The sequence below is a fragment of the Mus pahari genome, chromosome 19 (assembly GCF_900095145.1).
Source record: "Mus pahari chromosome 19, PAHARI_EIJ_v1.1, whole genome shotgun sequence".
Taxonomy (NCBI): domain Eukaryota; kingdom Metazoa; phylum Chordata; class Mammalia; order Rodentia; family Muridae; genus Mus; species Mus pahari.
Window position 1 is genome coordinate 32,268,306 of NC_034608.1, and position 10,660 is coordinate 32,278,965.

Below are 10,660 nucleotides of genomic sequence, written 5' to 3' on the forward strand. Positions count from 1 at the left end.
TGTGTGTGTGTGTGTGTGTGTGTGTGTGTGTGTGTGTGTGTAACTGATTTCAGAACATAGAAATTATTAGATGAGGGCTCAGTGGTAGAGCCTCGACTAGCATGTTTTGCATACTTATCAGTTCTAGGGTTCTATCCACAGTACCTTTTAAAAAAAGAAAGTGGAATGTATGAGAATTGAGCATGAAAAGTAAATTTGAGAAAAATTTATTAAAAGTACTTTTGAACCATGTCTTATATCTTATTTTTTCATGTAAAATTAGTTTCTAAGTCTTTAATACTTTTGATGATTATTAATTTTTCTGTTATAGAGCAGCAGTTCTCAGCCTTGGGGGTAGAATGACCCTTTCACAGAAAGCACAGATACTTACATTATGATGATAGCAAAGTTAGTTATAAAGCAGCAACGAAAATTTTATGCTTGGAGTGGTCACCATTACATGAGGAGCTGTATTGAAGGGTCACAGCATTAGGAAGGTTGAGAGTGCTGTTGAAGAGAGCTGGAGTCTTAGAGCTGCTGGTTTTCTGCGGATAGAACAACTGAGTGGGTTTGCAAAGTAGTGTTGCTATTTTCTGCAGGCTGAGAAGACCACGTGATTTAAGACGCTGCTTCCCTGTAGTTCTTTGCAATGATGTCTTCCTTGTGAGATCTTTCTCTTCACTTCCCTGCCCGCTCACATCAACAGATGATCCCTACCTGCAGAATGTGTTAAGTGTTTGTACTCCTACTCTGGGCCTTATGTACTTTCTGTTGGGTGGGGCTCAAGACCCAAGTAATGAGCAGGAGTTGAAAGTCTTCCAGAGTGACAGTAAAAGGGTAATAAACAGCGCTGGTGTGGCAGCAGTCCACAGTANCCGAGGACTTGGTTGTTTGAGAGCTGAATTGATGAGGGTTCACTGGATCTCACCATGGGCAGCAGTGAAGCCCTGCCTCAAAAGCATTCCGGTTTGAAAGACGTGTCACTTTTGTTTCACACGGTTTTGCCATTGTAAATACCTTCTATTTCGCTGTGGATTATTCTAACATATTTTGTTAAATGTGTATCAACCGAATTAAAAAAGGCTTTCATGGTAACATCTTCATGTGTACTTAATTTTTATAATTGCATTATAATCAGACTTACGATGCCTGAGGAAGATGGTTTAAAATAAGAAAGGCTTATTTTGGTTTTGTAGGTTTCAATGGCTTGTAGGCATGTGGCAAGGAGGAACGGGGTGGCAGAGAAACACTGCTGCCCTCAAGGTATCCAGAAGAGAAGAGGAATGAGAAATGGCCAGGGCCAAGATCTGTCCTTCACAGGCACACCACGAGTGACACACCTTGCCCAAGCATGCCACCACTTCCCAGTGGTGTATTTGTTGTTTTTTGTTTTTTTAAAGATTTATTTATTATATGTAAGTACACTGTAGCTGTCTTAGACACTCCAGAAGAGGGCATCAGTTTTCGTTATGGATGGTTATGAGCCACCATGTGGTTGCTGGGATTTGAACTCAGGACCTTTGGAAGAGCAGTCGGTGCTCTTACCCACTGAGCCATCTCGCCAGCCCCGTGTATTCAGTTTTTACTGTAGAGGCTGAAGCATTGTCCAGAGCAGAGCCTTTACAATGCACTCCTGAAAGTGCCTGGCACATGGTGTGCTTCACTTAGGCCTGTACTTATGTCTGTCCACTCAAGTCAAGACTAATCGCAGGGATTTTCAGTGGATTATACCCAAATGTCATCTTTTTAAGAGACTAGTTTTCATGTGTTGACCTTAGTTCTAAGGTGGTTTGATTTTACCAGGTTGCCAGTCTGTTACTGCACAGCTAGGATTGAGGCAGATTTAGCTCTTCGGGTTCAAAGCCTACACCCTGTTCTATTTTAAAGTGTGAGATTTAAGCCATTGTTCTTGCCCCATCCACTCTGGGTTTAGACCTTGTATGTATTAAGAACAACTAACTGTAATTCGATGGAACGACTTTGCTTCCTGTACAGTCGCCACTTAATATGACTGGCTTAGTTCACCTTTATTTTCTTCCTCTGTAAGACTAGTTGTAATGAGTCTCAACGCAGTGTTTTCATGGACCACAGTGGGGAGTAAACACTGGTATCCACATCTGTGGGGTGGAGTCTGTGACATCCTTGGATACTAACAGACACCTGACAAGGCATCCTAACAGGATCTCGTTCCTCAAGAAAGTCTTTTTCCCAAGGTCTGGCCCCATTCCCTCCTGGGCTTGAAGAAAGTTCCTGCTTGCTAAAAGTGCTATTGTTCTCCTTTCTCTCTGGCAAGAGCAGCTTGTGACCCCTTCACAGGGGGCTTGGGTGCCTCCTGTCAAGGCCAAGGCTAGCCTCTAAGCTCCGTTGCTGCTCACCAGCCCCAGCCCAGCTCACAAACTCCCTTTCTCCCAGTCCTCTTCAACCCTCCAAGTCTCCCAGGTAGCTTTGTCTCCTTGCTGTCCCTTTTCACCCACGGAGCAGCTGTTGTGGTTTCTTTACTGCATCCATTTTCATTTGAGCCCCAGATCTAAAATCAAGATTTCCAGTGTAGAAGTTACCTGTTCACGTATACATTTGACAACATAAGTTCCCTGTCACTGTGCCCTCAAGTTAACCCCAGCGGGCCTAGGGCAAAATAAATTCCAATTGTAATTAGCCCTTGGGATCAAATTGCTGTGGTTGGCAAACCACTCTGGCAGCTCTCCTATCTTGAGCTCCTAGTCTGTCTGTATGCTGAGTGACCTATGGCTCTGCCAATAGTGTGAGAGAGGGCCTGGCTCTACTGGTACTGCTTTTACAGAGTGTTTCTACAACTGAAGTAGCTTGGGGGTCTGGTCAACAAAAAAAGTGGCCCATGTACCCAAGTGTCAGATGAACACAGGATTAATAAAAGATGTAGCTCTATGCTACTTAAAAAACATACAAGAACAAATTTAAGAGAAAAAACCACTCAAAAGCTGGCTGATTCTGATAGTTGCTTGCTTTGGAGGCAGGGTCTTATATAGCCCACATTGACCTTGAACTTGTATGTAGCTGAGGATGAGTTTGAACCTGTGATCCTCCAGTCTACCTCTTGAATGCTGAGACCATAGGTATTCACTACCATGCAGAGTTTATGTGATGCTGGGCATTGAACCCAGGGCCTTGTGCATGTTAAAAGCCTCCCCCTTAACCAACCCTGCTTTAGGGAAGGAAGTACAACAGTGATACATGTTATTAACGAACAAGGGTGAGTTTAGTGGCAACTGCAATGGTCCTAAGTATTTATCTGTACATTAAAAATATATAAGGCAAAAGCTGATGAATCAAAAAAAAAAAGGTTGGAAAATGCACCTCTCGAACGAGAAGCGTATCAATACCAATGCTATATACAAGATCTGGTCTCTTTAGGAAGCTATATGTCTTCTGTAAAACTCAGGAGCTGCAAGATAGGGACGTTTCAAGTATTCATGGGCATGATGAAAATAGTCTGGGCCCCAGAATAAATCTAAAACCTCCAAGGACTGAATGTTTCTAGCTATCACTGTGGAATCAAGTTAGAAATCACTAGTGAAATGAAGCATTCCAGATGTTCTGTGGTTAAATGACACTGTCTTAGATGACCACAGTGGAGGTCATTTGTCGTCAAGTGATGGCTAAGTATCTGACAGGAACTCTTGAGCTGCAGCTAGAGCTGTGGACAGAGGAAGACGAGGGCAGAGGGAGGTAATGCATTTTTAAACTGTCCCCTAGGCTGGAGAGATGGTTCAGCGGTTAAGAGCACTGACTGCTCTCCCAGAGGTCCTGAGTTCAATTCCCAGCAACCACATGGTGGCTCACAACCATCTGTAATGGGATCTGATGCCCTCTTCTGGTGTGTCTGAAGACTGTGACAGTCTACTCACATACGTAAAATAAATAAATCTTTATTTAAAAAAGGATTATATATAACAAGAAGGGAGGAATGTTAGCACCAGGATACTCCTAACCATGTGACCCTTGACCTGCGTTGCCAGGACAACGACCTTCTATCCCACAATCCACTTAGCTCACTTCCTGCCCTCACTGGTGTGAGGTCACTTTCTGTATAAAGTAGGAAGCCATCTTCTCCTCGCTCTCTTTGCCCTCTTCTCTTCGCCTTCTCCCCCCCCCCCACTCTCTCTCCTCTTCTCTACCCTTCTACCTGCTTCACTGCCTCCCCCCATTCCCGCATAATAAACCTCTCCCACGTGGAAAAAAAAAGGATTATATAATTTCTGGCTTAAAGTGCCATTTAGTTTCCTTCCTTGTAAACTAAGTAAATGTTTAGCCTTTCCTTCAGTGGCAACAGAAATAAGCCACGCAGTCACCAGTGACCCCTGGGTTACAACCCTGCTAACACATTCAGGACACACAGAAGCAAAGTCATGTGCCTGTTCTCTTTGAGAGTACTATTTCCATCCTTAACACGTAATTCAAGGGCTTCGAGTGAAGGAGCAAGGCCTTGACCAGAAGTACATAATTATTAATTTATTTATAAAGAACACAACTAACACAGATGAAAATTCCAACACACTCCAGAGTCCATTAACAACAACAACAAAAACAACAACAGCCGGGCATGGTGGTGCACACCTTTAATCCCAGCACTCGGGAGGCAGAGGCAGGCGGATTTCTGAGTTTGAGGCCAGCCTGGTCTACAGAGTGAGTTCCAGGACAGCCAGGACTATACAGAGAAACCCTGTCTCGAAAAACCAAAACAACAACAACAACAACATGCCCCAGTTAAAGCCTGTCTGTAGCCCACACTGAGGAGTCACTGAGAACGGAAAGAGTATTTCACTTGAAACACAGAAAACAACTTGTGATCTGGAGGACACAAAAACTCCCCCACTCCACTGCAGAAAGTGGCACTTTTAGTCTTCGGCATCATCAAACTGTCCTGTTTCGAAGACCATCTTGGAGTAGTGTGGTATCAGTGGAGGTGGGTGGTGCCAACTGGGGTCGTATATCATGTCTCCCTGTGGTGCACAGCACACCCAAGGCTTGATCTCTTGGGAGATGCTCCCCTGGATGTCATCAGCATCTGCAGACAGTTTCCGAGAGATGCAAGAGGGAGAGTCAAACTGGACTGCACAGGAAAAATGCCTAGGGAACAATCCTGCAAGTATTTTAATAGAAGGTACACATACGCTTGAGCGTGTGTGCACGCATGCGTGCACACATCTCCTTTCCTGAGGACATGCACACAAGCCACTCTGAACAACCCATAAAGGAATACAAAGGGACAGACAGACAGACAGACAGCAGAGTACTTTCATCTGCAGTCACTCAGCTCAACCACTTTAGGAGAATTTTCTTGTTAAAGCAAATTGACATGTTGTGGATTCAGTGTATTTGTTTTTTTTTTTTTTAAAGATTTATTCATTTATTATATGTAAGTACACTGTAGCTGTCTTCAGACACTCCAGAAGACGGAGTCAGATCTTGTTACGGATGGTTATGAGTCACCATGTGGTTACTGGGATTTCAATTCCAGACCTTTGGAAGAGCAGTCGGGTGCTCTTACCCACTGAGCCATCTCACCAGCCCCTTGTTTTTAATATAGAAAAGCAGCAGAGATTCCAGTCCTGGAACAATGGAGCAATGAACACCATCTGACTTCCACACTGTCTGCCTTTAGGGCCAGGGTGCAGGGTCTGAGCTGCTCAGGCTCAGCCCCAGAGGCTCCCTACCTACCGTAAGGATTCCCTTGGTCCGCTTTCAGCTCCAAGTCCCAGTCCTCATTAAAAAGATCTGCAGCCTGTTCCATGGGTGGGCAGGATGGACCCTCTGACAGCTCCCAAGCATACAACTCCCCATCAGCTTCCTTCTCCACTGCAAAGCCTTCCTCCTCAGAACTTGGGCCCTCGGCATGGGCAGGAATGTCAGCAGGGATGCTCTGAGCTCCACTGGCTATGAACAGAGACAGTTTTAAAAAACTGATAAACAGGAGGTCTGCTCATATGGTTAGAAACTTTCTAGTAGCCCTTTTCTAAGGAAGCAGTGAAAATCTACAGATGTAGCTCTTTCGTCACGTGAGCTCTTACTGGAGTATTTAGTTTATAGTTTGGAAATGAAGTTGATCATTTTTTCCAAGATGTTTGTCATAAACAAGGCCACTCAGTATAGAGGGTGTCAGCTTATAAAGGGGACATCTTCAGGTCATTTACAGTGAACCCAAAGGCCTCTGGCAGAGTGTACTTCTGCTATTCAAGCCCATGCCCCAGTTTTCCTTTTGAAGCTTGTTAGATGCAAGTACACAAAGGAAAACAGAACGGAGCCTGTCCAGTCCCCGTGTTCTTCCTCCTGAACTCAGGGAAGCCACACAGTAACATTCAGCCACCAAATGTCATCAGTGGATGACTGATTCACAAAGTGCAGGAAACCTGATGGTGGTGTGTTCCGTCTCGTGGTTGATGGGTACTGACACAGGCTGCTACAGGAATGGACCCTGGAAATGTGCTGAGCTGGAAGAAGCCGGAATGGAAGAGACCATGTAGTGTATAATTTCCTTCACTGTGAATTCACACTTGCATGTCCAGACCAGGTAAATCATCAGTAGTTAGGAGCTCAAGAACTAGAGAGTGGAGAGTGTTTACTCCAGGGACAGGACTTCCTTTTGGGGTCATGACAACATACTAGATGTAGCAGTGACAGCTGTACACACTATCACAGAGCTGAATGAACCAGATCATACAGTTAATACAGTTAACTGGTAAATCCAAGAATATATCTTTTGCTGCATTTTAAGACTTTATTATGTACCTTAAGTTTCTCAGTGGTGAAATAGTCCTCAGGTTGTTTTGAGTTTATTTAGGGGGAAAAAGGAAACACTTTGATCTGTGCCTGAAACACTTAGCACCTGCTCTGATCGTACCCATTCTGTTCCCAGGCTGTATAGACCAGCACTACCCATTATAACTCAGTATATCACAGAGCTACACAGTGGCAGTGTCATTACAGATCTTCTCACTCAACCCTAAGAGGTACCCTACTTTAAAGATAAAGACTTATCTAAAGATGAAAAATGCAAGCCCAAGGACTACAACCTGGATCTGAAACTGAAAATTCTCCCTAGCTACACACTAGATGCTTTTCACAGTCTCAAGCTGTCCCTCCCAGTGAAATGGGGTGAGTTTGAATCCACAGGCATCCAGTACCTCCTCAAAGCTTCTAAACCAAGAGTTCCGCTGAGACTATGAGCAAAGAAGGCAACTCAGTGGCAAAGAGGGTCAGCTACCAAGAGAAGGTAGGTAAGACAGCGGGACTGTGCTGCCTCCATCTCTTCCAATGGCCACCCCAGCCCCAGTCCATGCCGTCTACTTGCCTAGTCGATCCACGGCCAGCTCAGTCTCCGTCTCCTGACCAGAGAGGTCAGCTGTGGCAAAGCCAGCCTGTAGAAGAAGAAATAATTACCAGGAACTTGGGTACGTGGGACATGTCACTGCTTTGAAGCTCCAAACCCACCCTCCCATATGCCCTGCACAATGTAGAATTTGCACATCCTTCCGAGGACTCAGAAGGCCTCAGAACAGGGCCCTTGGGCTACAGGCATCACCCAGCAACACTTCTCCATTCTGACCGCTGGGAGCGCCCTTTTGCGGTGGCCAAAGGACAGTTGCCAGTTTTGCTCTCAGCCACCGGCCCTCTTTATAAGTCTGGGCAGCAGGACCTCTCCAAGTTCAGAGACCCTAGGGCCAGATGGGCCAGCTCCCTGGCCTTGGTTTGTAATCTCAGGTCTGTGTGTAAACGCTTCCCTCAAAGTCCATATACACTTCAACTGCTAACTTCTCTTTTCTCCTGGCCAGGGCTGATAGTTGTCTCCTGAACATGCAACTTCTCTGCATACCTTAGCCCTTTTCAGTTCTTTATGTCTAACAACTTCTTCTTCTTCTTCTTTTTTTTTATATATAAATGAAGGTGTGTGTGTGTAATTTCTTTTTCTTTTTCTTTTTTAAAGATTTATTTATTATAAGTACACTGTAGCTGTCTTCAGACACTCCAGAAGAGGGAGTCAGATCTCCTTACAGATGGTTGTGAGCCACCATGTGTTTGCTGGGATTTGAACTCAGGACCTTCAGAAGAGCAGTCGGGTGCTCTTACCCACTGAGCCATCTCACCAGCCCTAACAACTTCTAACAAAGCCATTCCACAGCGGTCCATGGGAGAAGCAGCTTGAGTTCTACACACTGGAAGGAATGCCTAAACCCCCACTGCCAACCAGGTAATTTTTCGGCCTGTTACCTCAAAGTTCCCCAAACTTTATTCCCCCCAAGGTCTCTCTGCAGTGGAAACAGTAATGTCCAGGGCTTTGATGATCAGGCCAATGTCAGTCTTAGCCCCACCATGCATGCAGGCTGTGACCTCTAGACTCTGGAATGGCTGTTCTGATCTGGCAGGGGTCTCATGATGGAGGACATTTATAAAACATCTGATATGTGCTGGAGACATAGCTCAGTTGGTCGATTGTCTGTCTAGTGTACACAAAGCTACACGTTGATTTTCCAACACTACATAAAACCAGGCATGGTGGGCCATACTGTAATCTCAGCATTTAGGAGGTAGGTGCAGGAGGATCAGAAGTTGAAGGTCATTCTTGGCCACAAAGTGAGCTCAGCTCCTGGGCTACATGAGACCCTGTCTCAAAAAAAATTACAATACGATAAAGCCAACACTAATAAAACCACCTGTTAGACTGCAAGAAGTAACGCTTCTTTGACTTAATCTATATATTTTTGTATTTGTGTGTGTGAATGTACCAGGAGAATCCCCTGGAGAGGGAGTTGCAGAGGGCTGAGACATCTGTTGTGGGTGCTAAGAACCAAGCCAAACTCTGTAAGACCACCATGGCTGTCTCTCCAGCCTTAACTGCCCCTTCATCCTGCATGTCAACTGTACTTAGCACTCACCCTAATTACTGTTCATTATCTAGTCACCCCTGAGCTTTAATGACTCAATCCATCTCCTGTAGTCCATGATAACCACAGACCACTGCTGCCCCCTACAGTGCTGGACCTCTTACTTGACCCTCACGCCCATCTCCCTACTCCTCACCCTTCCACTTAAAACCTTCGCGGGCCCTCCACTGCCATCTCAGGCCAGCAACACCATTCATACTGCCTCTCACGTTTTTCAACTTGCTGAATACAGCCCTCTTTCTGTAAAAGGTCGGCTCTCCGACCCAAGACTTGCCCTTTTTCATATCCAGGCCTTTGCTGGGCCTACCCTCTCACCCAAGAACATCCTTTCCAGATCCGCCCGGACAACATCACTCTCCTATTTTGCAAAAGTAATTTTCTTTGCAAATCAATTGGTACTTGAATAGCAGCTTCAAGCACCATCACTGAGGCTCAAGTAAGCGTTCAATTCATTCACCCAATTAGGATGAACCAGACATAGGCGTGGCTTCTGGGAAACAGGATGCCTAAAGTCAAGAGGTAGAGGTGGATGCAATAGGGCAGGTCATGGGGAAAGGCTGTATGGCGCGCACTTGCGAACAAGTTTCTGGAAACCCGTGTCATAAAGGGACCTTTCGTTTCATCAAATGGAAAAAAGCACGGGTGACATCTGGTGTCCAAGGTCAGCTGCACATCCCCACCAATGGCCAGAGGTCCTCAAGGTGAGATAAAGAAAAATCCGTTTCCTCGCAGCTCCCACCTGACCCAGCCCCCTGCTGCTGGAGCCGGCTCAGGGCAGCGGGCTCCAGGAAGCCAGCTCCGTGTTCCCGGCATTCACTCCCGCAGAGGCTTCCCAGCAGCCCTAGTGTCCCTCTCCCTTCAGCGCCAGCCACAGCCTAGGGCTCGGGTCCGCGCGCGTCCTCGCGCCCACTGCCGTTACCGGCCAGGCTCTCTCTGCGCGCACTCGCGCGGCCCCGGCGTTTCCCGGGTGAGCGGCCTCTCGGCAGCGCGCGAGCCCCGCGGTTTCCCGCCCGGGTGGTCGCGGGTGCCCGCGTCCCCCACCCCGTGGCGCTCACCTCCGCGCTGGGGGCCTCCTGCGAACTCGGCTCGCCCGGGCCCCGACCGGTGGCCGCCTGAGGGTCCATGCCCCGCCGCCCACAGCCAGGCGCCCGGGACGCTCTGGCACGTGACGGCCGACGGCGGACAAGCCAATCGGCGCGGGGCGGCGCGGCGACCCAGGGGGCGGGGCGGCGCAGGGGCAGCGCCGGCGGCACGCCCACCTGCGTTGTTGTGCGGGACCGCAGGCACTGAGGCGCTTTCTGACCTCAAGTGCTGGTTCCGAGCCTGAGTCCTGACTGGGCACTGAGCCTTCCCAGTCACACTGGGCTTCCCTACTGCATTGTGAAATGACATGTAGAGCCCACCCGGGTGTCACACAGTCACAGCCTATGGGCTCCATCACTTTTCACTCTACCCCATCACAGGGTTTTCCAGATTACAGGCTGCACCTGCACTACAGCATCCCTTAATGAGGGATTTCAGCAACCTGAAATGATCCAAAATGATTACTCAGCAACCTGGAGACTGCTTTGATTTAATGATCATCTTTAAAGTCAGTCTGCTAGGAGCCAGGATAAAGGATCAAAACAACGTGCCACCATGAAAACATGAGTCAAAAGCCAGTGCTCCAAGTCTGTAATGTGACTATGCTGAATAATTCTCCGTTTTCCGTTTTCGTCTTTCCATGATTAATTTGGCTATTTTTACTGGCTTACTGAGAATGG

The 10,660-nt window shown here is 47.0% G+C and overlaps 2 protein-coding genes across 3 annotated transcripts in view; one reads left to right on the plus strand and one right to left on the minus strand.

Moving 5' to 3' along the window:
- Champ1 (chromosome alignment maintaining phosphoprotein 1) overlaps positions 1–7,910 on the plus strand; it is a 17,462-nt gene extending 9,552 nt beyond the window's left edge. For both annotated transcript variants that reach the window (XR_003842546.1, XR_003842547.1), the window contains exons 3-4: positions 7,717–7,724; positions 7,900–7,910. The gene's annotated coding sequence lies outside the window, so the exon portion shown is untranslated. The remainder of the gene's footprint in view (positions 1–7,716; positions 7,725–7,899) is intronic.
- Coprs (coordinator of PRMT5 and differentiation stimulator) lies at positions 4,647–10,050 on the minus strand. Its single transcript, XM_021219728.2, has 4 exons — positions 9,953–10,050; positions 7,307–7,373; positions 5,677–5,892; positions 4,647–5,023 (listed from the first exon to the last, which is right to left on the minus strand). Exons 1-4 carry the CDS (start codon positions 10,019–10,021, stop codon positions 4,854–4,856), a joined length of 522 nt encoding a protein of 173 aa, XP_021075387.1. The 5' UTR covers positions 10,022–10,050; the 3' UTR covers positions 4,647–4,853.
- Between the last annotated feature and the right edge of the window lie 610 nt (positions 10,051–10,660).

Bases quoted from the DNA above. Each gene is read 5' to 3' on its own strand.
- Coprs (XM_021219728.2), bottom strand. From the start codon at position 10,021: ATGGACCCTCAGGCGGCCACCGGTCGGGGCCCGGGCGAGCCGAGTTCG. The intron at 7,374-9,952 runs GTGAGCGCCACG...CTTCTTCTACAG, and splicing joins AGGAGGCCCCCAGCGCGGAG to GCTGGCTTTGCCACAGCTGA. The intron at 5,024-5,676 runs GTAGGTAGGGAG...AACTGTCTGCAG, and splicing joins GGACCAAGGGAATCCTTACG to ATGCTGATGACATCCAGGGG.